The sequence below is a fragment of the Bombina bombina genome, chromosome 12, assembly GCF_027579735.1.
Source record: "Bombina bombina isolate aBomBom1 chromosome 12, aBomBom1.pri, whole genome shotgun sequence".
NCBI lineage: Eukaryota > Metazoa > Chordata > Amphibia > Anura > Bombinatoridae > Bombina > Bombina bombina.
Window position 1 is genome coordinate 50,571,615 of NC_069510.1, and position 26,412 is coordinate 50,598,026.

At 37.9% G+C, this 26,412-nt stretch overlaps 1 protein-coding gene across 1 annotated transcript in view; it reads left to right on the forward strand.

Annotated features, from left to right (window-relative positions):
• Positions 1–26,412, forward strand: part of NSMF (NMDA receptor synaptonuclear signaling and neuronal migration factor) — an 84,239-nt gene that overhangs the window by 46,621 nt on the left and 11,206 nt on the right. The window contains exons 7-14 of the mRNA XM_053696051.1: positions 3,107–3,159; positions 10,320–10,409; positions 12,529–12,653; positions 13,205–13,288; positions 15,297–15,330; positions 16,055–16,125; positions 17,386–17,465; positions 20,366–20,468. Of these exons, the coding sequence (XP_053552026.1) occupies positions 3,107–3,159; positions 10,320–10,409; positions 12,529–12,653; positions 13,205–13,288; positions 15,297–15,330; positions 16,055–16,125; positions 17,386–17,465; positions 20,366–20,468 (640 nt within the window). The remainder of the gene's footprint in view (positions 1–3,106; positions 3,160–10,319; positions 10,410–12,528; positions 12,654–13,204; positions 13,289–15,296; positions 15,331–16,054; positions 16,126–17,385; positions 17,466–20,365; positions 20,469–26,412) is intronic.

Consider the following 26,412-nt stretch of genomic DNA (forward strand, 5'->3'; position numbering starts at 1 on the left):
GGCTTGTATCATGTCAGCAATTAACAAATTGAGTCATTACCAGATGTTACCAGCACCTTAGGCTCTCTAAGCAGGTGCTGTGTTTAAAAGGCTGGTGCACGGTGCATACTTAAATACATTTTTGAAATAGCTACAGCTTTTATTAGAAGCATTTTTGCTAAAACTTGTAAATTACAAAAATGCTTCTATTCAAATCTGAAATACATCCATGTGGATCCCAATTTTGGATGGAATGTTCCTTTAATTACATTTTTACCATTTATTTTTTGTTTCATAGATTTCTGGGCAGCCAAAGATAAATTCTGAGAAATATGTTTTGAGGCAGCCATACGGTTCATTCTCCAGAACAAAACACTTTAAAGGGACGTAAAAGGGTTCTGTTAGATCATTGTATTGCAGTGCTTTTGCTTGCAACTGTGTTTAACCCGTGCAAAGGGGGGTCAAATGCCGCTCTGGCAATTCACTTCTGTTCCTGAGCTGAACACTACTGGTGTCTACAGACATTTGCCACAACTAATTAGCTCAATGGCTATATATGCATCGCTGCACTGTACCTCACTTTAGCTTTGTGCTTAACCTCTTTGCGGAACTTAACAGCAATGTTAATTGACAGCAGCCCTGCAATATAAAATGTTTGTTTATGTCCCTGGCTTATGATTACACTGACCATGTGAGATCTAAAGAGATATCATGTGACCTCTTATTTAAGATATTGGGGCCGAATTATCAAATGGTAGGCAGACGTGATTTGCTGTAACGAAGCATGTCCGCCCAACATCACTAAATGGCGAAAGCATACGCTGACGGCATTTAACATTGCACAAGCAGTTCTGGTGAACTGCTTGTGCAATGCCGCCCCCTGCAGATTCGCGGCCAATCGGCCGCTAGCATGGGTGTCAATCAACCCGATCATATCCGATCGGGTTGATTACTGTCCGCGGCCTCAGAGGCGGTGGACAAGTTAAGGAGCAGCGGCCTTAAGACCGCTGCTTCTTAACTGCTGTTTCCGGCGAGCCTAAAGGCTTGCGTGAAAACAGGGCGATTAGGGGCCACTTGGCCCTTGTTAAATCGACCCCATTATATTCTCTTCTCCACTGTGATGTCTCATGGATTTTATTTTTTATAGAGGGAGTGGGGCAGTTATATATATGTTGCCCATATTTATACTCAAAAATGGGTTTATAAAGAGTCAGTAAACTGCCATTTTCTTTATAGTCGCAACCTTTTCTTTATTATCACAAACTTTGAAATGGGTTACTGCAGTGGAAATATAGCTTTTTGTTTTGAGATTCTCTGTAGAATTGTAGATCATATGTAAAATCATAGCTCCCAAATACCTGTCGCATAAACCTCCTCTAGCGTTATAGTATACGCCTTTTCCTCCAATATATCTTCACCAGTCACTCTACAAAGAGTGAACATTTTCCTTGTTATTTGTTCGCATCTAACTTCGTCCTGAATGGCTATTTCTTACTTTGAGCCTGTGTGGCATTTGGCTTTGTTTTCTGATCCAATAGAATAGAAATCTATCAGTTTAACCAGAAATGTTTTTTTCTAATGAACTGTGTTGTGCACAGGTTTTTTTGTCTCGCTCATTATTTGTAGTCCAGTGTGATACCCATAGTCCCTTTGCGTGCCCTCTATCCACTGATCATCTGTTAGTGCTGTCCAGCAAATGCTTATTTGGGCCAGAAAAAGGTGCATCTTGACACATTTCCGACAATTTAACATTGTTTAAGTCGCCTTAAAGGGATGTGATACCCAAATGTTGAAGAATTTGAAAGTTATGCAGCATAGCTGTAAACAGCTGACTAGAAAATATCATTTGAACATCTCTGTAAAAAAGGAAAATATTTTGCCCTTAAAAGTCCTAAGTATTCACACCCCTCTGTAAAGAGACTTCAAGCAGCCAATCAGGATGCTTGTCCCAGGACTTTCAAAGGAGTGTGCTTCTGGCATGTGCAGGCACAGTCATGTTATTTTCCTATTCAGTTTAAGGAAGTTTACTGGGAAATCTCTTGAGATTTCAGTGAAATCTCATGAGATCACATCAAAGCAAAGCATGACCTCAGCACTGCTGATGATGATTGGCTATTGTTTTTTTTTGTTTTTTCAACTTGCAGCTGGACAGCAGCTGAAGTATAACTTTACACAGCACTTACTCTGGTGAGCTGAAGACATTTGTGAGGTAAAATATCTTCCTTTTTTACATAGAGATGCTCAGGTGATATTTTCATGTCAGCTTTTTAGAGTTATGCTGCATCATCAGGTAATTTAGCATATGAGTATTATGTCCCTTTTATACCAGCGAGGTATTTACCAAGCAGAAACCCTTCCCCAATATACTTTGTATCCCAACCTAAATTCCCTTGGTTTGATAGTAATAATTTCATGACAGAACATATACATAGCTTATTGCAATTCACGTGTAGACAGCCTCACTTAGCTTTGGATGAATTACAACATATTTCTGCAGTTACCATGGGAACGTGCTACAACAGGCTTTTGGCTTTCCAGGGAAAATTAAAAATATAGATTTTTTTAATTGCATCAAGCTTATCCTTATTTTATAATTGATTTTAATTAGCTGGCATGTTTAATTGACTAAATTGTACTTCTAGAAGAGGTTTCTCCCATCATTAAAAAAAACAAACAGTTTTTAAAATGTAAAACACTATGGGCTAGATTACAAGTGAAGCGCAAATTAACGCTTCTGCTTGAACATTAATTGCTAGAATTAAGATTTGTGCGCTAGTCGGGTTGCGCTCATATTATGAATTGAAAGTAAACCATTTTTTGCTCTAGCGGTAACCCAACTAGCTCAAAATTCCGAAGTTAGAATATCGCGTGCGCGTTCAAGTATTCCCCCAATGGAGAGAAAATACGAACACCTCACTCACATTTAGTGTAGTAGACATTTTTATCTATAAAATAATGTGTATATTTACCAGACTTCAGAGCACAGAAAGGAATTTTACTTAAAAACTCTATTTGAATGCCTGATAATGATTTTTGGAGTGCGTTATTATTAACAGACCTGCTGTATAATATATCCAATTCCTTTTTTCTTCTAGTTAAATGTTTTTATACTTTTTATCCCTAACAGAAATTTTCGCAAACATTTACGTATGGTTGGGAGCCGAAGAATGAAGGCGCAAAGTAAGGATGTGTTTTGTTTTAATTTATTTTTGTTTTGTTAAATTGGCAAATTAATTGCAAATTTGATATTTTCATGATATTTTAAATCGTCATGGAAAAATATTAATATTAGTTTCTCTAGAACTGTTACACATAACTTAAAGGGACATTGAACCCAAATTTTTTCTTTCATGATTCAGATAGAGCATGCAATTTTAAGCAACTTTATAATTTACTTCTATTATCAATTTTTCTTCATTCTCTTGATATCTTTATTTGAAAAAGAAGGCATCTAAGCTAAGGAGCCATCACATTTGTGATCCAAAAACCATGGACAGCATTTGTTTATTGGTGCTGTCCAATCAGCAAGGACAACCCAGGTTGTTCACCAAAAATGGGCCTGCATCTAAACTTAAATTCTTGCTTTTCAAATAAACAAACCAAGAGAATGAAGAAAATTTGATAATAGGAGTAAATTAGAAAGTTGCTTAAAATTGCATGCTCTATCTGAATCACAAAAGACAAAAACAAGGTAAATCCCCAGACTCCTGTACAACTAAATGGCACATCCATGCACAGGATATTCCCCAGACGTTTGTACAACTAAAATCCATTTCCATGCCAAGGTAAATCCCCAGACTCCTGCCAACAAAACACTACATCTATGCCCAGGTAAATCCCCAAAACATCTGCACAACTAAACACCACATCTATGCAAAGGTTAATCCCCAGACTTCTGCACAACTTAATGCCACATCCATGCCCAGATAAATCCCCAAACTCAATGCCACATGTAAGCCCAGGTATATTCGGTGTCCCTTTAAAGGGATAGAAAGGTCAACATTGCCTTGTGCAAAAATGCATCACGGTTTTAAATAGAAGCATTTTTGCCCTATACTTCCATTAGCAAAATTGCTCCTAATAAAATGTATTACTGTTTTTAGTGGCATACGCACGTATGCTGTGGCGGATCTGTGCACCAGTATTTAAACACCACACCTTCTTAGAGAGTCGGCAGTGACTTGTATGACACAAATTACATTTTCATAGACACAACACACACGGTGCACAGGCACTCACAGCATACGTGTGTATGCCACTGAAAAACTAATAACTTTTACTAGAAGTATTTTTGCTAAAAGAAGTATATTGCAAAAATACTTCCATATAAAATTGAAATGCGTTAATGCACATTTCAGTTGTGACCTATTGCTTTATTTATTTTTTTGCATATATAAAGTTTTTTTCATGTTCATTCTTTCGATTCTTCAAATATCGATTCTTTATTTTCAATCATAAAATATATTTGGAATAAAATGTGCACAAAGTTTGTGCATTTTTTGGCATTCTTTGTATATAATTAGTATTGGCTGAGATTTATGAGTGAGCAAAACTGCAATTTTAGATTAAAGGGACAGTCTACAATAGAATTTTTATTGTTTAAAAGATAGATAATCCCTTTATTACCCATTCCCCAGTTTTGCATAACCAACACAGTTATATTAATATGCTTTTTACCTCTGTGACTAACTTGTATCTAAGCATCTTCTGACCGCCCTCTGATCACATGACTTTTTATTTATTATTTATTGTCTTAAATTTAGTACTGTGTTGTGCTAAGTCTTAAATAAAAAATATATATTAATATAATAATGTTGGTTGTGCAAAGCTGGGGAATGGATAGTAAAGGCGTTATCTATCTTTTTAAACAATAACAATTTTAGCGTAGATTGTCCGTTTAAAGGTGTATGAAAGTTAAAATTAAACTTTAAAAACAAAAATCTATTTACTTCTGCTAAATTTGTGCAACAATTATTGAAAAAATTGTTAATATTGGCTTAAATTTTAGCTGGGTGACCAGTAAAATCAGCCGGTTGGTGTGCCCATTAATTAGGTCTTGTGGAGAACACTCCTGGGAGGTAGCTGGTGATTGGTGGATACGCACACATATTTTGGGATTGACTTCCTAGATGTGTTCAGCTACGTCCCAGTAATGCATTGCTGCTCTAGAGTTGGCTTTAAGGGAACATAACACAAAATTATTCTTTCATGATTCAAATAGTGAATACAATTTTAAATACATTTCCAATTTACTTATATTATCAAATGTGCTTCATTCTCTTGGTATCCTTTGTTGAATGAACAGCAATGTATTACTGAGAGCTAGCTAAGTACATCAGTTGAGCCAGCGACATGAGACATAAAGAAATAAATTGAAAAGTTGTATCAAAATTATTAAAAGGGAGACCTTTTTTTTTTTTTTATATCATGATTCAGATAGAGGATACGATTTAAAATAACTTTCTAGTTTACTTTTATTATCAAACCTGCTTCATTCTTGGTATATTTTGTTGGAGGAGCAGAAATGCACTACTGGGAGCTAGCTGAACAAGCCTATGGTAAGAGACATATTTTCAGCCACCAATCAGCAGCTAGATCTCAACAATGTGTTGCTGCAGCTGAGCTTACTCGGATATGCTTTTCAACAAAGCATATCAAGTAAACAAAGCAAATTAGACAACAAAAGTAAAGTAGGAACTTGTTTAAAATTAGAATTGTATGCTCTATATTAATAATAAAAGTATAAGTACATTTACTGCTTGGGACATAATACTCATCTGCTAAATAACTTGAAAGTGATGCAGAACAGCTGTAAAAAGCTGACAGGAAAATATCACCTGAGCATCTCTATGTAAAAAAAGAAGATATTTTACCTCACAATTTCTTCAGCTCACCAGAGTAAGCGCTGTGTAAACAGTTATACTTCAGCTGCTGTTTAGCTGCAAGTTTAACCCCTTAAAGACACTGTACGTCCTCACAAAAAATACCCTTAACGACGAGGACGTATGGCGTATGTGGTCGGTCTTGGAAAGCAGTGGAAGCGATCCTGATCGCTTCCAGCTGCTTTCCGGTTATTGCAGTGATGCCTCGATATCGAGGCATCCTGCAAAAACATTTCTTACCCCTCTGATGCAGAGAGAGACACTCTGTGGCCCTCTCTGCACCGGACATCGATGGCTGGTATCGTTGGTGGGTGGGAGGCGGGTGGGCAGCCATCGATGGCTTAGATCAGTAAGAGGGGGGTGGGATCGGGGGCGGAGTTGCCAGGGGCGCATACGGACGCGCGTGCATGCACATGAGGTGGCGGCGGGAGCGTGCATGGGGAGGGAGCGGCTGGGAAACTCTACATTACAGAAATTTTTTTGACAAGAGTTGGGGGAGGGAAGTGCAGTAAAACCATATAAAAATGGATCTGGGAGGGGGTGGGGGTTGTCTACTACACTACACTAAAGCTAAAATTAACCCTACAAGCTCCCTAATTAACCCCTTCACTGCTGGGCATAATACACGTGTGGTGCGCAGCGGCATTTAGCGGCCTTCTGATTAACAAAAAGCAACACCAAAGCCATATATGTCTGCTATTTCTGAACAAAAGGGATCCCAGAGAAGCATTTACAACCATGTGTGCCATAATTGCACAAGCTGTTTGTAAATAATTTCAGTGAGAATCCTAAAATTGTGAAAAAATGTAAAGTTTTTTTAATTTGATCACATTTGGCGGTGAAATGGTGGCATGAAATATACCAAAATGGGCCTAGATCAATACTTTGGGTTGTCTACTAAAAAAAAAATATATACATGTCAAGGGATATTCAGGGATTCCTGACAGATATCAGTGTCCCAATGTAACTAGCGCTATTTTTGAAAAAAAGTGGTTTGGAAATAGCAAAGTGCTACTTGTACTTATTGCCCTATAACTTGCAAAAAAAGCAAAGAACGTGTAAACATTGGGTATTTCTAAACTCAAGACAAAATTTAGAAACTATTTAGCATGGGTGTTTTTTGGTGGTTGTAGATGTGTAACAGATTTTGGGGTCAAAGTTAGAAAAAGTGTGTTTTTTCCATTTTTTCCTCATATTTTATATATTTTTATATAGTAAATGATAAGATATGATGAAAATAATGGTATCTTTAGAAAGTCCATTTAATGGCGAGAAAAACTGTATATAATATGTGTGGGTACATTAAATGAGCAAGGGGAAAATTACAGCTAAACACAAACACCACAGAAATGTAAAAATAGCCTTGGTCAGAAAATGGAAAAGTGCTGTGGTCATTAAGGGGTTAAAGGAATAGGCTAGTCAAAATAAAATGTTCATGATTCAGATAGAGCAGGCAATTTTAAGCAACTTTCTAATTTACTCCTCTTATCAATTTTTCTTCATTCTCTTTGTATCTTTATTAGAAAAAGCAAGAATGTAAGCATAGGGACTTGCCCTTTTTTGGTTCAGGACCTGGGTAACACTTTCTGATTGGTGTCTGAAATGTAACCACCAATCAGCAAGCGCTACTCAGGTGCTGAACCAAAAATGGTCCGACTCCTATGTTTACATTCAAAAAAAGATACCAATAGAGCGGGGGGGGGGGGGGGGGGAATGAATAAGAGTAAATTAGAAGGTTGCTTAAAAAATTGCTGCTCTATCTGAATCATGAAAGATTCATTTTGACTAATTCCTTTAACCCCTTAATGACCACAGCACTTTTCCATTTTCTGTCCGTTTGGGACCAAGGCTATTTTTACATTTCTGCGGTGTTTGTGTTTAGCTGTAATTTTCCTCTTACTCATTTACTGTACACACACATATTATATACCGTTTTTCTCGCCATTAAATGGACTTTCTAAAGATACCATTATTTTCATCATATCTTATAATTTACTATAAAAAAAATTATAAAATATGAGGAAAAAATTGAAAAAAACACACTTTTTCTAACTTTGACCCCCAAAATCTGTTACACATCTACAACCACCAAAAAACACCCATGCTAAATAGTTTCTAAATTTTGTCCTGAGTTTAGAAATACCCAATGTTTACATGTTCTTTGCTTTTTTTGTAAGTTATAGGGCAATAAATACAAGTAGCACTTTGCTATTTCCAAACCATTATTTTTCAAAATTAGCGCTAGTTACATTAGAACACTGATATCTTTCAGGAATCCCTGAATATCCATTGACATGTATATATTTTTTTTTAGTAGACATCCCAAAGTATTCATCTAGGCCCATTTTGGTATATTTCATGCCACCATTTCACCGCCAAATGCGATTAAATACAAAAAATCGTTCACTTTTTTACAAATGTTTTCACAAACTTTTGGTTTCTCACTGAAATTATTTACAAACAGCTTGTGGAATTATGGCTTAAATGGTTGTAAATTCTTCTCTGGGATCCCCTTTGTTCAGAAATAGCAGACATATATGGCTTTGGCGTTGCTTTTTAGTAATTAGAAGGCTGCTAAATGCCACTGCGCACTACACGTGTATTATGCCCAGCAGTGAAGGGGTTAATTATGGAGCATGTAGGGAGCTTTTAGGGATAATTTTAGCTTTAGTGTAGTGTAGTAGACAACCCCAAGTATTGATCTAGGCCAATTTTGGTATATTTCATGCCACCATTTCACCGCCAAATGCAATCAAATTAAAAAAAAACGTTAAATTTCTCACAATTTTAGGTTTCTCACTGAAATCTTTTACAAACAGCTTGTGCAATTATGGCACAAATGGTTGTAAATGCTTCTCTGGGATCCCCTTTGTTCAGAAATAGCAGACATATATGGCTTTGGTGTTGCTTTTTGGTAATTAGAAGGCCGCCAAATGCCGCTGCATTTCACACGTGTATTATGTCTAGCAGTGAAGGGGTTAATTATATAGCTTGTAGGGAGCTTGCAGGGTTAATTTTAGCTTTAGTGTAGAGCTCAGCCTCGCACCTGAAACATGAGACCCCCTGATCCCTCCCAAACAGCTCTCTTCCCTCCCCCACCCCACAATTGTCCCCGCCATCTTAAGTACTGGCAGAAACTCTGCCAGTACTAAAATAAAAGCTATATTTGGGCTTTTTTGTGTGCTTTTTTTTAGCATATTTGCATATGCTGCTGTGTAGGATCCCCCCTTAGCCCCCAGCCTCACTGATCCCCCACCAAACAGCTCTCTAACCCTCCCCCTCTGCCTTAATGGGCGCCATCTTGGGTACTGGCAGCTGTCTGCCAGTACCCAGTTTAGTAAAAAAATGTGCCTTATTTTTTAAAAAAATGCCCTTTTCTGTAGTGTAGCTTCCCCACCCCCAAGACCAACCCCCCACCCCTTCCAGATCCCTTAGCTGTTTATTTACAGCTTTCAAAACTTTGTATTTTTTACTTTTGACAGCTTGATTTTTCTGCAGTGTAGCGGTTCCCTCCCGCTCCCGCCCCGTGCACGCGCCCGCCCGCCGCCCCCCGTGCACGAGCGCGCTCCCGTGCGCGCTCCCGTCCGTCCCGCCCCCGATCCCGCCCCCCTCCACTCCACTCGGCACATCGATGGCCGCCCACCCGCCTCCCAGACTTGCTCCCACCCACCAACGATACCGGCCACCGATGTCCGGTGCAGAGAGGGCCACAGAGTGGCTCTCTCTGCATCGGATGGCCAAGGGGGGTTATTGCAGGATGCCTTGATATCGAGGCATCACTGCAATAACCGGAAAGCAGCTGGAAGCGAGCAGGATCGCTTCCAGCTGCTTTCCAGACCAAGGACGTACGCCACACATCCTCGGTCATTAACTGTATTTTTTTTGAGGACGTGTGGCGTACGTCCTTGGTCGTTAAGGGGTTAAAAGAAAAAAAAAACATCAACCAATCAGCTTCATCAGTGTTTTTCTTTGCTGTGATCTCATGAGATTTCATAGTAAACTTCGTTAAACTGAACAGGAAAATAACATGACTGTGTCTGCACATGACAGATGCACACTCCTTAGCTAGTCCTGGGACAAACATCCTGACTGGCTGCTTAAAGCCTCTTTACAGTGGGGTGTGAATACCTAGGAACTTTTGAGGTAAAATATCTTCCTTTTTTTACATAGAGATGCTCAGGTGATATTTTCTAGTCGGCTTTTTACAGCTATGCTGCATCATTTTCAAGTATCAACATTTGAGTATCATGTCCCTTTAATTGCTAGGTTCCCTTCTTTTCTATGAAATATACATTTTTATTCTTAAAATAATAGTATACATAGAAGCATCTCAAATGTACCTGTAGAATAGAAGCTATGCAGATAATAGGATATGTATTTTTGTAAATGTAAGTGCAATACACTATATATATATATATAATTGTATCTAACTTTAGTGCCATTGTGTTTATATTCCAGCTTTTGCTGACCGCAGGGAAAGGAGCTTCAGCCGGTCCTGGAGTGATCCTACCCCAGTGAAGGCGGATTCAATTCATGATTCTCGAGAAAGTAAGTGGGAATGTGCATCCAAGACACAAATACTTCTTAAAGAGACAGTCTAGTCAAAAATAAATATTCATGATTCAGATAGGGCATGTCATTTTAAACAACTTTCCACTTTACTTTTATCATCAAATTTGATTTGTTCTCTTGATATTCTTTGTTGAAAGTTTAACCTAGGTAGGCTCATATGTAAATGTCTTATCCCTTGAAGACAGCCTCTTATCTTGTTCATGTGTGAAATATAGATAACATTGTGCTCACGCCAGCATAGTTATTTATGAGTCAGCACTGATTGGCTAAAATGCAAGTCTGTCAAAAGAACTGATATAAAGGGGGCAGTCTGCAGATGCTTAGATACAAGGTAATCACAGAGGTAAAAAGTATATTAATATAATAGTGTTGGTTATGCAAAACCGGGGAATAGGTAATAAAGGGATTATCTATCTTTTTAAACAATAACAATTCAATGCAACCTTTTTCCAACCCAACTCTTGGGGGGCTGCTATTGACCTTAGCAAAATTATTTAAATTATGAAGGTATTTTGTAGCAATGTCACTGACACTGCATACCAGCCCATTGCTGGAAATGTATGTCACTCCTCTATATATTCCCTTTTACAACATACATAATTTCATGCTTGTGTTTTATGTCCTTATGTATTGTTAAAGGAATAGTAAACACCTTGTAATGACAAGATATATCTCTTGTCTTGCTGTAGAATAACAAATCATTCTAAACACTTATTGTTTGCTGCAATTGTTTTTCAATAAGCACATTTCTCTCACAACATGTCTAATTTTAAAAATCCAGTCCTCCCGGCTTGAGTATTCAAGCAACAAGGCTATCCACTGTCATTATGTTCAAATACAGTGCATTTGTTTGCAGTTATCATCTTCTAAAACTTAGTTGGATAAATATGTATCAGGGCTAGCCTTGAAAAGTCTGAAGGGTGCATTCCCAGCTCTTAAAATAAGAAAATTCACAATTTTGAGGGCTAAATTACATGATGTGGCAAAAAAAAATAATGAAAGCAGGGCTTAACATTTCAAGTCTTAAAGGACCAGTCAATACAGTAGAATTGCACAATCAACACATGCATGATAACAAGACAATGCAATAGCACTTAGGGTTAGATTTATCAAGCTGAATCTGACAGGGGTGCATATACAAGCCCCTGTCCGCCGCAGCTTGCATCTAGCGGGGCAAATTTCCCCCGAGGAATTTACCATTGCACACGAGCGCTATTTTGTGCTCGCGTGCAATCCCTGCCCGCGCACAGCCAATCACGCGCGGGCAGGAGCTGTCCATCTCCCCTGTCAGACTAGACTGTAGAGATTGAATTTCGCCAACTCAGAGGTGGCGAAAGGTTAGGAAAGCAGCGGTCTAATGACCGCTGCTTGTTAAATACGGCGACCCCTTAGTCTGAACTTCAAAATTAGTAGTAGATTTTTTTCTGAAAAATGTCAGTTATGTCTATTTCCACTCTCCCTGTATCATGTGACAGCCATCAGCCAATCACAAATGCATATAGTTATATTCTGTGAATTCTTGCACATGCTCAGTTGGAGCTGGTGACTCATAAAGTGTAAATATAAAATGACTGTGCAGTTTTTTGTTAATGGAAGTAAATTAGGAAGTTGCTGCTCTGAGTCTGAGTCATGAGTTTTGACTTGAGTTTCCCTTTAAGCTATTAGGCAGTCTAAAATGTCACCTCCTCCACCGCCTCTTTGTATATGTTTAGCCATTGTGAAACACCTTGTGCAGTAACTTTCCATTTTTTATTTCTTTTAAACACTAACAAATGAAGGTCTTTAAATACAATTATTACAATTATATACATTTGCTGGTTATTGTGTATAGACAGCATTTATCTGCATCTCTACTCGCTCCAGTTTAATATCTACTTGCCCAGGGCCAAGTGGAAATTTTGAGCCCTGATTGAAAGTCAATTGCAAATTTGTTTAATTATTCATCAAGAAACATTTTATATAAAAAAAATCAAGGCATCTACTGTCCCTTTAAAACTTGCAAAGGCAGCATATGACATCCATATTTTTCTAGTTTGATATACTGAAATGTGTCAATATAATTTAATATAAAGTATGCTTCATATTTTTATGGTAGGCCATGACCTTCAAAGTTCCTGCACTGCCCTAAATGAGGAATGTGAGGATCTTAACTGGGATGCAGAGCGCGAGATGGAAATTATGGCATGCGAGGGGGAAGATTTTATTCCCCCAAAGATAATGGTAAGTGCTTATTAGTTGTTCTTTTCAAGTTCCCAAGTATAGAGAGCGCTTTCAAATTTAAAGGGCCATACATGTCAAGAAATGACCTGCTCTAATACGTTATATCATTTTAAAACTTTTGACCCTACTCTACTGTGTCTTTAGCCCCTGTAGTACTGATCGGCACCCGCAGAGCACTGCTGGTTCTGAGTAGAAACTGCTGCTGACCCAACCACACACATCTGAGTGGTGCTCTCTGGGTTTCGAGCAGCACTTATACTGTGTCTTTAACCCCTTTGCCGGTGGATAAATAAACAGTAGCATAGGATCGATAGTCTTAAAATGGCATGCTCTTACAAATTAGACTACTATGGCCCTTATTAGTGTTTCAGCTCCATATTTAAAAATCAGAATTGTAGAGCTTTGCCTCAATATAGAGCCATTTTTATGTTTAGTGAATCTAGACCACTTCCATTTGAAGAGTGCTGGCCTGTTGAGAAAGTATCTTATTGACCATCAAGTTACTGGAAGCCATAGTTTGTGATCAGCAACTGTCTATTTTCTCTTTGCAGCTGATATCATCCAAAGTACCTAAAGCTGAATACATTCCAACCATCATCCGGAGAGATGACCCGTCTATTATTCCAATTCTTTATGTAAGACACTTTTCTATTACACGTCTCTGTATAACATATGTCTATGTATGTCTTGGTTTCATAAATAAATGCTATAAATAAATAAAGCTACATAAATGTAGCTATAATCTGTAATGCGAAACGGATATCTGTTATCACAGAGATTCACCCGTTTCACATCGCTATCTAGCTAAATTAAGTATAAACCATTGTCACCGTACCTCAGTGCTTTCCCTTTTTGCTTCTATTATCAGATTTTCTTCATTCTCTTGGTATCTTTATTTGAAAAGCAAGAATGTAAGTTTAGATGCCGGCCCATTTTTTGTGAACAACCTGGGTTGTTCTTGTTGATTGGTGGATAAATTCACCCACCAATAAACAAGTGCTGTCCAGTGTACTGAACCAAATATTGTCTGGCTCCTTAGCTTAGATTCCTTCTTTTTCAAATAAAGATAGCAAGAGAACGAAGAAATAAGAGTAAATTAGAGAGTTGCTTAAAATGGCATGTTCTATCTGAATCATGAAAGAAAAAAATTGGCTTCAGTGTCCCTTTAATGATTGATTTTTAAAAAATATCAATAGGAACAAAAAAAGTCTCCACAAGAATTCTGGGGCGTTTTTCAGCGCGTTTTTTCCCCAAATTGCAATACCACCTTATTTACAGTTATTGTAAGCCCTGTGTTTATTCTGTACACGCCAACAACATTGACCGCACACATTAATCTTAAAATATTGGAGATTCATACATATCTCTGCAAACACAGAAAACATTTCTGATGGTCAGTTTACATTAGTTTCCTCCACAGAAGCTCTCTCCACTTCTTCACTGACTTTGTTTACTTCCTCAAATGAGACGCAGAATTTCCCCTCATTAGTTTCCTCCTAAGCTGCATGAGGCCGATTATACAGTCGACTGGTCAGCCCTTAGTGCTAATAGCATGCAGACTTAAAATGAAAGGAAAGTGTCCATTTAAAACTTGCACATGTATTTAAAACAATTCCAATTCGCTAGGCTCGATCCTTGTAGTATTAAATAATATCCTAATTGAGCTCAATCTATTAGTAAAAAAGTTCCAAAACAACAAAGATATTAAAAACAGTTTACTGGGAATCCTTATTAAAATCACTTTGTCTTTGTTCACTCAAACGTAGCATATCATTTATAGAATAGTCCTAAACAGATGACTTCAGATTTTTTAACCCTTTTTAGGACCAATGACAGAAATATTCCATCATGGAACCATTGAGCAAACTGAAGCTGTGTCCTTAAGGGGTTAATTCTGGTAAAAAAGCTATAGAACAGGCAAACAAGTTATTGATCTTGTTGCTCATTCCTCAGAGAGTGCTTTTCTTTCTGTATGTAATTAGTCTCCCTAAGGGAAAAAGGGAAAACCAGACGTAGACTCCTTGGCCAATGTGCTGCACTTTACTGATGAGGTCTAATGAGCCGGAACGTCTGGGGTTGCCATGTTTCTTGTTCAGAGAGGGATTACCTGGTATTTCAGGGCTGGACTGACCTTTTTAGGTGGGATCAGACTAATATACTTTGGGAAAGTTCTTCTCTGTGAAAAGTGCTATTGGGCTAAAAGAAGCTGCTCCCAGGTGAAAAAATCTCCATAGAGCAAGCTGACATTTTTGAGCCATTGTTCGTTCCTGAGAGAGCGTGTCTCTTTCTGTATATCATATGGAGAACTGATTGTCAGACAGCCTTGGTGCCATGTGGGTAAAGCACTCAGGAATCATTCAGAAATTAAAAACATGTTCAAAAAATCAAAATAATTTTAAATGAAATGTTTTTGCTTTAAGTACCCATATTTTTTGCAAAACGCGTTGTCACTTTCATGCAAAATGATCACAATAATAGTTTCTTTAGCATGTGTAGCCACTCTTCATTTGTTTAAAAAAGTAAAATATTGTTGAATATTCAAATGAAGCAAAAAGGATTTTTTTTAATCTAAATCAGTGTGTTTATATTGATTGAATTCCTTAATGTGATAAAATTATTTTAAGTATATATTTTCCTCTATAGGATCATGAACATGCGGCATTTGATGACATATTAGGTATGTATATTTTTATTTATCAATTTATTTTATTCAAAAATATTGCATGAATATTGTTTTGAAATATCAGAACATGAAAAGAAATGTACAGTGTGATAACCCTCGTATAGACTGGAAAATCTGCAGTTACCAGACTTAAATTACAGGAAAAGGGGGCAAAATAAATAATGAAAATATATTGCAAAAAAATATTCTGTGTACAATTGAGCATTTTACAATCTCCATATTTTTATCACCTATAATACACACAATAGTAGTAGTTTTATTATACTACACATGCTTCATGGTAAGACATCCAAGTATGTGAAATAATAAAAAATGGATTTATATATCATCTAATCATAAAAGAATGCCTCTATGAAAAATACGTACAGTACATGTGACTGATTACACCTGTTTCATTGACAGATTTTTTACAACTGATGTTCTAATTAAAAATAAAAAATAAAATGAATAAAAAAAATATAAACTATTTGATTTAGATTACAGCAATATACTTGTACAATTTTATAATTTGATTATAATGTAACCTGGGTTACTGTCAGCTAATGAGACATGATTGTAAATTAGTGTGACATTCTAATTAGTTAAAGATATTAAAATAAAAAAAATCTATTTATTGTGCCCACTTTAGAGACATTCATTTAATTAAGATGTGCGCCACAATTACTATATAGACAGTTGTTCTGTGTAATTAACTTTAATATTTATTTTTAAATTACAGAGGAAATTGAGAAAAAACTCAATATATATCGGAAAGGATGTAAGATCTGGGAAATGCTTATTTTTTGTCAGGTGTGTATAAAATGTTCCACAATGCTAATGACACTACATAATATTTTTTTATTTTTTTATTAAAGTAATCTAGTCTATTTATTTCTAGACTTCAAATTGCTCCATTTAGATTTGTTTAATTTAAAGGGACACTGAACCCAAATTTTTTCTTTCATGATTCAGATAGAGCGTGCAATTTTAAGCAACTTTCTAATTTACTCCTAATATCAATTTTTCTTCGTTCTCTTGCTATCTTTATTTGAAAAAGAAAGCATCTAAGCTAAGGATCCAGCAAGAACAACCCAGGTTGTTAATCAAAATGGGCCGGCATTTAAACTTACTTTCTTGCTTTTCAAATAAAGATACAAAGAGAATGAAGAAAATGTGATAATAGGAGTAAATTAGAAAGTTGCTTAAAATTGCATGCTCTATCTGAATCACAAAAGAAAAAATGTGGGTTCAGTGTCCCTTTAAATGTGTTTCAATATTTTCTATACCTTATTTATTGCCAGATTACAAGTGAAGCGCTATTTAACACTCCCACTCGAGCATTAGCTGTGCTTGCATGCGTCGGGCTGTGCTCGTATTATGAGTTGAAAGTAAACTATTTTTGCTTGTGCGCTAATCCGACATACGCAAAAAGCCGAATTTTGAATATTGCACACGCGATAACCTATTTCCCCATAGAAGTCAATGGAGCAGAAAAAGCGGGGGGGAAAACCTAACACCCTGAAAACCCAAATGCGCTAACCCGACATGAAAATATGAATATTTCACATTCTAATATTCTTCACTTAGCAGAATATGTTCTATTATTCATAAATATATATTTCTATATTTATCTGATGTTTTTTTGCACAAATATATATATATACAGTATATATATATATGTAATTTTATATATATGATTATATATACATATATATATATATGATTTTATATATATATATATATATGTAGATAGATAGATAGATAAGAATATCTATTTAGAAATACATAACAAGGGTTAGCTTGAATTTGTGCACAAACGATCGTCTTTACTTTTAACTTGTAATCCGAGCAGAAACCCGACACCCGCGATAAACCCCTTATCACTCGCGCCAGACTGTTAGCGTGCCACCCGTAATCTTGCCCTAAGTTTCTTATGTTTAACCATTTTAAAAGCTTTATTTCAATTGACTATCAATCAAATGTATAATATATTTTTATGATGATTTGATTTTTAAAGAATCAGAATCACCCTACGGAAAATTATTGACAATTATTGTTTTGGCTTTCTAGGGAGGGCCGGGATACCTGTATCTGTTAAAAAACAAAGTTGCTACTTTTGCCAAAGTAGAGAAAGAAGAAGATCTTATTTTGTAAGTTGAGTTTTTTTATTTTCTCTCTTTATAGCAATGATTAAGTAAATACAAAAAAAACAGAAGTAAGTTTTAATGCGCCTGTTTATTTTGTAATGGAATATGACACCATAGTTCTGGTTTCCAATGGATTCTCATGCAGAAATATTTTATTATAGTTTTGTGGGGTGTTCTGTGATTTCTTTTCTTATATATTCCAATCCATAAAGTGAGGAAAACAATATAATAGCTATATATATTAAACAAAACTAGAAACCGGTATATTGCAGGGTGTTCCTGTGCATTTTCACAGACCTTCATAGAAGCAAAGATGCATGGCCAAATCATTGAAAATAAAAAAAAATAAACAAGAGTTTAAACGTGGTAAGAAAAGGTGTTTAATTGAACAATAAAGGGCTAGATTACAAGCGGAGCACTAATTTAACGTGCGCCCATTTACAGACGCGCGCTAAATAACCAAATACAGCGAGCTTGCGGTAGCAATTAACACTCAGAAAATTAACCAGAGGTCAGACTAAAATAGCCCCTCAATTGGTCCCAAAATAAAGAATATTCTTTTCTTATTATTAAAAAGAAAGTAGCATAAAAAAAGCAGTTATGAGGGGTTAAATTTGGCGGATGTGGGGTGTATGTAAAGTGCCTTTACATAGCGGTCTGTTGGGAGCGGTGTGTTCTCTATAAATATATATGTATATGAATAAATACATATAAATTTGTGCTAATATGTGTACATACACATATTAACATATAAATATATATGTATATATTTATATATATTTACAATCTACTGCCCATTACTGCTCGACATACCCAATTCTCTGCGCTAGGTTCTCTGTCGTGTCTCACGGCATGAGAACAAGGCTCCCATTGGAGCTTATGGAAGCTCACTCTCGTGAGCGCAAAGTTTGCGTGCAATGCGAACACAAGGTCACATTCGCATTGCACCTAACTTAATACCAGTGCACATTTGCGTGCGCTGGTATTATTAAGTGAAGCGCTAATATCGCTTTAGCGAAAGGGATTTTTTGCACTCCATTTATAATCTGGCCGAAAATGTCTTAGGAATGAGATATATTTTAATGTACAGAACTGTTACTTTTGATTCTCTGGGTTTTCTATGTCCTTTTATAAAAAAAAGTTAATTACAATCTATTTCTTCTAATATTAATCTAAGCATAATTTAAAAAAAAAAATATATATATATATATATACAGTATATATAGCCACTAAACACACCCATGCATCAGTGTCATCCAGGGATAAATAAACAGAATACAAAGCAAAGCAGTGCTTGAATTATATGTATTCAGTGAAACATAAATAAATTAAAGGAAAAAAAACAACCCTAAGGACAAATAAAAATGTACTTAAAGTACAAGTCTGCTTGTTATTCAGACATCAAACAAAATATTTTAAATGCAAAACACAGGGAGAATACTTGTTAAAGAGACATATGAAAACCCCTGCATCACAAATTGTGAATAAAAACAGAAAGTAAAAGACATGATATTGATATGCTGATTCTGTCAAAGTTAAAGGGACAGTATACACCAAGTTTTATATAACTGCATGTAATAGACACTACTATAAAGAAGAATATGCACAGATACTGATCTAAAAATCTAGTATAAAACCTTTTAAAAACTTACTTAGAAGCTCCCAGTTTAGCACTGTTGATGAGGTTAGGCTGGGACACCCAGTAAAAGGGGCTGGGGAAGAAAGAAGACCAAACACTCCCCTTCTCCCCTTCACTGAATATGAAAAGGCAGATGACATAAACAGGAGCCAGCAGGAGTCTGTAAACGCGTGTATACATCTGATACTTTGGGTCTGAATATCAGCACAATGTTATTAAATAATTAGCAAAACTATACATTGTTACAAAAACACTTCCAGATGGGCTATATTAATTTATCTTCTACAAAACATTTATGCAAAGAAAAATCTAGTGTACAATGTCCCTTTAACTGATAGGGCTATCTGAGTATGTAGGGTTTTTTTTTCACCTGTCAATCAAATTATTTTGCTACTGTTGCTATTGGTGATTACCGACTTGTTTCATTTTAATATGTTATTAGAGAAACAACTTTTAAATTTTTATAAAAACAATGGAAGGCACATCTCTAACGCATTTACGTTATGAAAAGTGTTGATTTTAAATGGACATTATAAATAAATAGTCTAAATTAATCATTAAAGGGACATAATACTCATATGCTAAATCACTTGAAACTGATGCAGTATAACTGTAAAAAGCTGACAGGAAAATATCACCTGAGAATCTCTATGTAAAAAATTAAGATATTTCACCTCACAATTTCCTCAGCTCACCAGAGTAAGTGTTCTGTTTAAAAAGTTATACTTCAGCTGCTGTCCAGCTGCAGGTAAAAAAAAAAATGAAGAAATGAAAAGCAGCCAATCAGCATCAACAGTGCAGAGGTCATGAACTCTTTTACCGTGATCTCATGAGATTTCACATAACTCTCATGAGATTTCATAGTAAACTTCCTTAAACTGAATAGGGAAATAACATGAATGTGCATGAGGCTCACTCCCTTGCCTGTCCCGGGACAAACATACTGATTTACTGCTTAAAGTCTTTTACAATGGGGTTTGAATATTTAGGACATTTTGAGGTAAATATCTTCTTTCCATAAAGATGTTCAAGTGATATTTTCTAGTCAGCTTTTTACATCTATGCTGCATCACTTTCAAGTGTTTCAACATTTGGGTATCATGGCCCTTTAAATAGTTTTATAAATTATTTTGAAATGTTATTTCTTATTGTAGATGCTTCGCAATTGCCCCTTACAGACATAATCGTTATCTGTGTTGTTTTACATCTTACAATCTATACTGATATTTATTTAGGCTATAAACTAGTATTATAATATTTTCAGATTTTGGAGGCGGTTGAGTAAATTAATGAGCAAGATAAACCCACTACCCAACGTCATTCACATCCTTGGATGTTATGTGCTTGGCAATCCAAATGGTGAAAAGGTAAGCCTGGAGGGTTAAATTTGAACTTGAATCGGTTCTACAAGGGATGCAAAATATTAAAATAAATTAAAGGGATATGAAACCCAATTTTTTTTCTTTCATGATTCAGATAGAGCAGGCAATTTTAAGCATCTTTCTAAATTACTTCTATTATCATAGCTTAGGAGCGGGCCCATTTTTGGTTCAGAACCTTAGTAGCGCTTGCTAATTGGTAGCAAAATGTAATACTCGCGCTAATCAGAAAGCACTACCCAGGGTCCTGAACCAAAAATGGGCCGACTCTTAAAGGGACACTAAACCCACATTTCTCCAACATTGGTGTGTCCGGTCCACGGCGTCATCCATTACTTGTGGGAAATATTCTCCCCCACAGGGAAAGGCAAGGACAGCACACAGCAAGAGCTGTCCATATAGCTCCCCCTCTGGCTCCGCCCCCCAGTCATTCTCCTTGCCGCTCTGAACAAGTAGCATCTCCACGGGGATGGCGAGGAGTTTGTAGTGTTAGTTGTAGTTTTTTATTTCTTCTATCAAGAGTTTGTTATTTTAAAATAGTGCTGGCTTGTACTATTTACTCTACAACAGAAAAGTGATGAAGATTTCTGTTTAAGAGGGCTATGATTTTAGCACCAGTAACTAAAATCCATTGCTGTTACCACGCAGGACTGTTGAAACCAGAGAACTTCAGTTGGGGGTAACAGCTTGCAGACTCATCTGCTTCAGGTATGACTAGTCTCCTTCTAACAACACAGGCTAATGCTAGATGACAGTCATTTTTCCCCTCAGGGAAAACGGTAAGCCATTTTTCTTTCACCTCAGCAAAAAAGATAACAGGCTTCCCCTTTTTGAATTTTATGCTGGTAGACACTGTTAGGGGCCAAATCGATTGGTTTTTATTACAATATCATGGCATTTGAAATGTTTTATAAGCTCATATACACTTGGGGACGTTTTTTATTGATCTGGCTTGTTTTAGACACCTAAATCTAGTCAGGAAGGCCCCTTCACTCTAGTGTACTGAGGGAGGAGGCCTCATTTTGGCAGCTGATTTCAGGCAGTGCATGCAGTCTCATGTGAGAGGGTCCTGTGGCTCAGAAAGTGACTCCAGAAGGCTTTTTTCTGTGGATGGTTGACCCCTAAGGAAGGTAAAAGGCTACAGCAATGCTGTAGCAGGGATTGTGGTGTATAAAAACGGTTAAATCCAACAATTAGCTCCGGGTTGCTTGTTTTAAGAGCTAGAGTCTCCATATTTGCTGTGCAATACTTTATAAGCATTAAGACACTGGGGTCCAAATTTCATAAAAATCGGATATTGCCTTAATAGTTTTTTGAACATTCAGAAATAAAGTGTGTCATTTTATTATTTAAAGAGACAGTAACGTTTTTGTTTAAAATCGTTTTTATTGCATTGTTTGCCTGCCTAAATCTGTTTAACATGTCTGGGCCATCAGATAACCTATGTCCTGTGTGTGTAGAGACAACTGTGGTTCCCCCTTCGAGTGTTTGTGATAATTGTGCCATAGCGTCCAAACAAAATAAGGACAGCTCTGTTACATTTCATAATGTTGCCCAAGATGATTTATCTAATGAAGGTAGTGGGGATAGTTCTACATCCTCTCCTTCTGTGTCTACACCAGCTTTGCCCGCTCAGGCGACACCTAGCGCGCCAGTGCTTATTTCTATGCAACAATTAACAGCAGTAGTGGATAATTCTATAGCAAATCTTTTATCCAAACTGCCAGCATTTCAGAGAAAGCGTGATTGTTCAGTTTTAAATACAGATAAAAAGGATGAACAATCAGACGCTGACGATGCCTTATCTATTTTACCCTCACATCAATCAGAATTGGCTGTGAGGGAAGGGCTGTCTGAGGGTGAAATTTCAGACTCAGGAAAAATTTCTCAACAGGCAGAACCTGATATAGTAGCATTTAAGTTTAAGCTAGAACATCTCCGTGCTTTGCTTAAGGAGGTATTAGCTACTCTGGATGACTGTGATTCTATGGTAGTACCAGAGAAGTTGTGCAAATTGGACAAATTTTTAGAGGTCCCAGTGCACGACGACGCTTTTCCAATACCCAAGAGGGTAGCGAGCATAGTGGATAAGGAGTGGGAGAAGCCAGGTGTACCCTTTGCCCCACCTCCTATATTTAAGAAAATGTTTCCCATAGTAGACCCTAGAAGGGACGCATGGCAGACGGTCCCGAAGGTTGAGGGAGCTGTTTCAACACTAGCGAAGCGCACAACTATTCCTATAGAGGACAGCTGCGCTTTCAAAGATCCTATGGATAAAAAATTGGAAGGATTCAAGGGTTCATCCTGCAACCAGCTACGTGTGTTATTACTGTCACTTCAGCTGCGTCCTTTTGGTTCGAGGAACTAGAAAGGTCGCTCCAGAAAGAGACTTCCTATGAAGAAGTCATGGACAGAATTCACGCATTAAAGTTAGCTAATTCCTTTATATTGGATGCCGCTTTTCAAATAACGAAATTGGCGGCGAAAAACTCAGGTTTTGCTATAGTAGCGCGGAGGGCGCTTTGGCTAAAATCCTGGTCGGCAGATGTGTCGTCCAAGACTAAGTTACTTAATATTCCTTTCAAGGGTAAGACCCTTTTTGGGCCGGAATTGAAGGAAATTATTTCAGACATCACTGGGGGTAAGGGCCATGCCCTCCCACAGGATAGGCCTTTTAAGGCTAAGAACAAGTCTAATTTTCGTTCCTTTCGCAATTTCAGGAACGGACCGGCTAATAACTCCACTGCCGCTAGACAAGAAGATAACGCGGCCCTACCCAAACCCGCTTTGAAGCCCATGCAAGGCTGGAACAAGGGTAAACAGACCATGAAAACTGCTGCTGCTACCAAGACAGCATGAAGGGGTAGCCCTTGATCAGGGACCGGATCTGGTAGGGGGCAGACTATCTCTCTTCGCTCAGGCTTGGGCAAGAGATGTTCCGGATCCCTGGGCACTAGAGATAGTCTCCAAGGGATACTTTCTAGAGTTCAAGGGACTTCCTCCAAAGGGAAGATTCCACCTGTCTCGCTTATCTTCAGACCAGATAAAGAAACAGGCATTCTTACATTGTGTAAGAGACCTATCAAAGATGGGAGTGATAAACCCAGTCCCCTCCGGGGAACAAGGTCTAGGTTTTTACTCAAACCTGTTTGTGGTTCCCAAAAAAGAGGGAACTTTCAGGACAATTCTGGATTTAAAGATATTAAACAAGTTCCTCAGAGTTCCATCCTTCAAAATGGAAACCATTCGGACAATCTTGCCGACAATCCAGCAGGGTCAATATTTGACTACCGTGGATCTAAAGGATGCATATCTGCATATCCCAATCCACAAAACTCATCATCAGTTCCTGAGGTTCGCTTTTCTGGACAAACATTACCAGTTCGTGGCTCTTCCATTCGGTTTAGCCACCGCTCCCAGAATTTTCACAAAGGTGCTAGGGTCCCTTCTAGCGGTCCTAAGGCCGAGTGGCATCGCTGTAGCACCTTATCTAGATGACATCCTAATCCAAGCGTCGTCTCTTTCCAAAGCAAGGGCCCACACGGACATTGTGTTGGCTTTTCTCAGATCTCAATGGTGGAAGGTGAACATAGAAAAGAGTTCACTGTCACCGTCCACAAGGGTTCCTTTTCTGGGAACAATGATAGATTCTGTGGAAATGAAGATCTTCCTGACAGAAGTCAGAAAGTTAAAGCTTCTAAATGCTTGTCGAGTTCTTCCTTCTATTCCTCAACCCTCCATAGCTCAGTGCATGGAAGTAATAGGACTAATGGTCGCAGCAATGGACGTGGTTCCTTTTGCTCGAATTCATCTAAGACCATTACAACTGTGCATGCTCAATCAGTGGAATGGGGACTATACAGACTTGTCTCCCCAAATTCAAGTAGACCAGGTAACCAGGGACTCACTTCTCTGGTGGTTGACCCAGGATCACCTGTCTCAGGGAATGAGTTTCCGCAGACCAGAGTGGGTCATTGTCACAACCAACGCCAGTCTCTTAGGCTGGGGCGCGGTCTGGGACTCCCTGAAAGCTCAGGGTCTATGGTCTCTGGAAGAGTCGCTTCTCCCGATAAACATTTTGGAACTAAGAGCAATATTCAATGCGCTCCTGGCTTGGCCTCAGCTAGCGGAAGCCAGGTTCATAAGATTTCAGTCGGACAACATAACGACTGTTGCGTACATCAATCATCAGGGGGGAACAAAGAGTTCCCTAGCGATGAAGGAAGTAACCAAGATCATCCAATGGGCAGAGAATCTCTCCTGCCATCTATCTGCTATTCACATCCCAGGAGTAGACAACTGGGAGGCGGACTATTTGAGTTGTCAGACTTTCCATCCGGGGGAGTGGGAACTCCACCCGGAGGTCTTTGCTCAGTTAACCCAATTATAGGGCATTCCAGACATGGATCTAATGGCATCCCGTCAGAACTTCAAGATTCCTCGTTACGGGTCCAGATCCAGGGATCCCAAGGCGATTCTAGTGGATGCATTAGTGGCGCCTTGGTCGTTCAACCTAGCGTATGTGTTTCCACCGTTTCCTCTCCTTCCCAGGCTCATAGCCAGGATCAAACAGGAGAAGGCCTCGGTGATTCTGATAGCTCCTGCGTGGCCACGCAGGACTTGGTATGCAGACCTGGTGAATATGTCATCGGCTCCACCATGGAAGCTACCTTTGAGACAGGATCTTCTAGTACAAGGTCCATTCGAACATCCAAATATAGTTTCTCTGCAGCTGACTGCTTGGAAATTGAACGCTTGATTTTATCCAAGCGTGGGTTTTCAAATTCTGTGATAGATACTCTGGTCCAAGCCAGAAAACCTGTGACTAGAAAGATTTACCATAAAATATGGAAAAAATATATCTGTTGGTGTGAATCCAAGGGATTCTCCTGGAGTAAGATTAAAATTCCAAAGATTCTCTCCTTTCTCCAAGAAGGTTTGGATAAAGGGTTGTCAGCTAGTTCTCTAACAGGACAGATTTCTGCTTTATCTGTCTTGTTACACAAGCGATTGGCAGCTGTGCCAGATGTACAAGCTTTTGTTCAGGCTTTGGTTAGATTCAAGCCTGTTTACAGACCCATGACTCCTCCTTGGAGTCTAAATTTAGTTCTTTCAGTTCTTCAAGGGGTTCCGTTTGAACCTTTACATTCCATAGATATTAAGTTGTTATCTTGGAAAGTTCTGTTTTTGGTTGCTATTTCTTCTGCTAGAAGAGTTTCTGAATTATCTGCTTTGCAGTGTAATCCACCCTATCTGGTTTTCCATTCAGATAAGGTTGTTTTGCGTACTAAGCCTGGTTTTCTTCCAAAAGTTGTTTCCAACAAGAATATTAACCAGGAAATAGTTGTTCCTTCTCTGTGTCCGAATCCAGTTTCAAAGAAGGAACGTTTATTACACAATTTAGATGTTGTTCGTGCTTTAAAGTTCTATTTAGAAGCAATAAAAGATTTTAGACAAACCTCATCTTTGTTTGTCGTTTACTCTGGTAAGAGGAGAGGTCACAAAGCTACTGCTACCTCTCTCTCTTTCTGGCTGAAAAGCATTATCCGATTGGCTTATGAGACTGCCGGACGGCAGCCTCCTGACCGAATCACAGCTCACTCTACCAGGGCTGTGGCTTCCACATGGGCCTACAAGAACGAGGCTTCTGTTGATCAGATATGTAAGGCAGCGACTTGGTCTTCTCTGCACACTTTTGCCAAATTCTACAAATTTGATACTTATGCTTCTTCGGAGGCTATTTTTGGGAGAAAGGTTTTGCAAGCCGTGGTGCCTTCCATTTAGGTATCCTGATTTGCTCCCTCCCTTCATCCGTGTCCTAAATCTTTGGTATTGGTTCCCACAAGTAATGGATGACGCCGTGGACCGGACACACCAATATTGGAGAAAACAGAATTTATGCTTACCTGATAAATTACTTTCTCCAACGGTG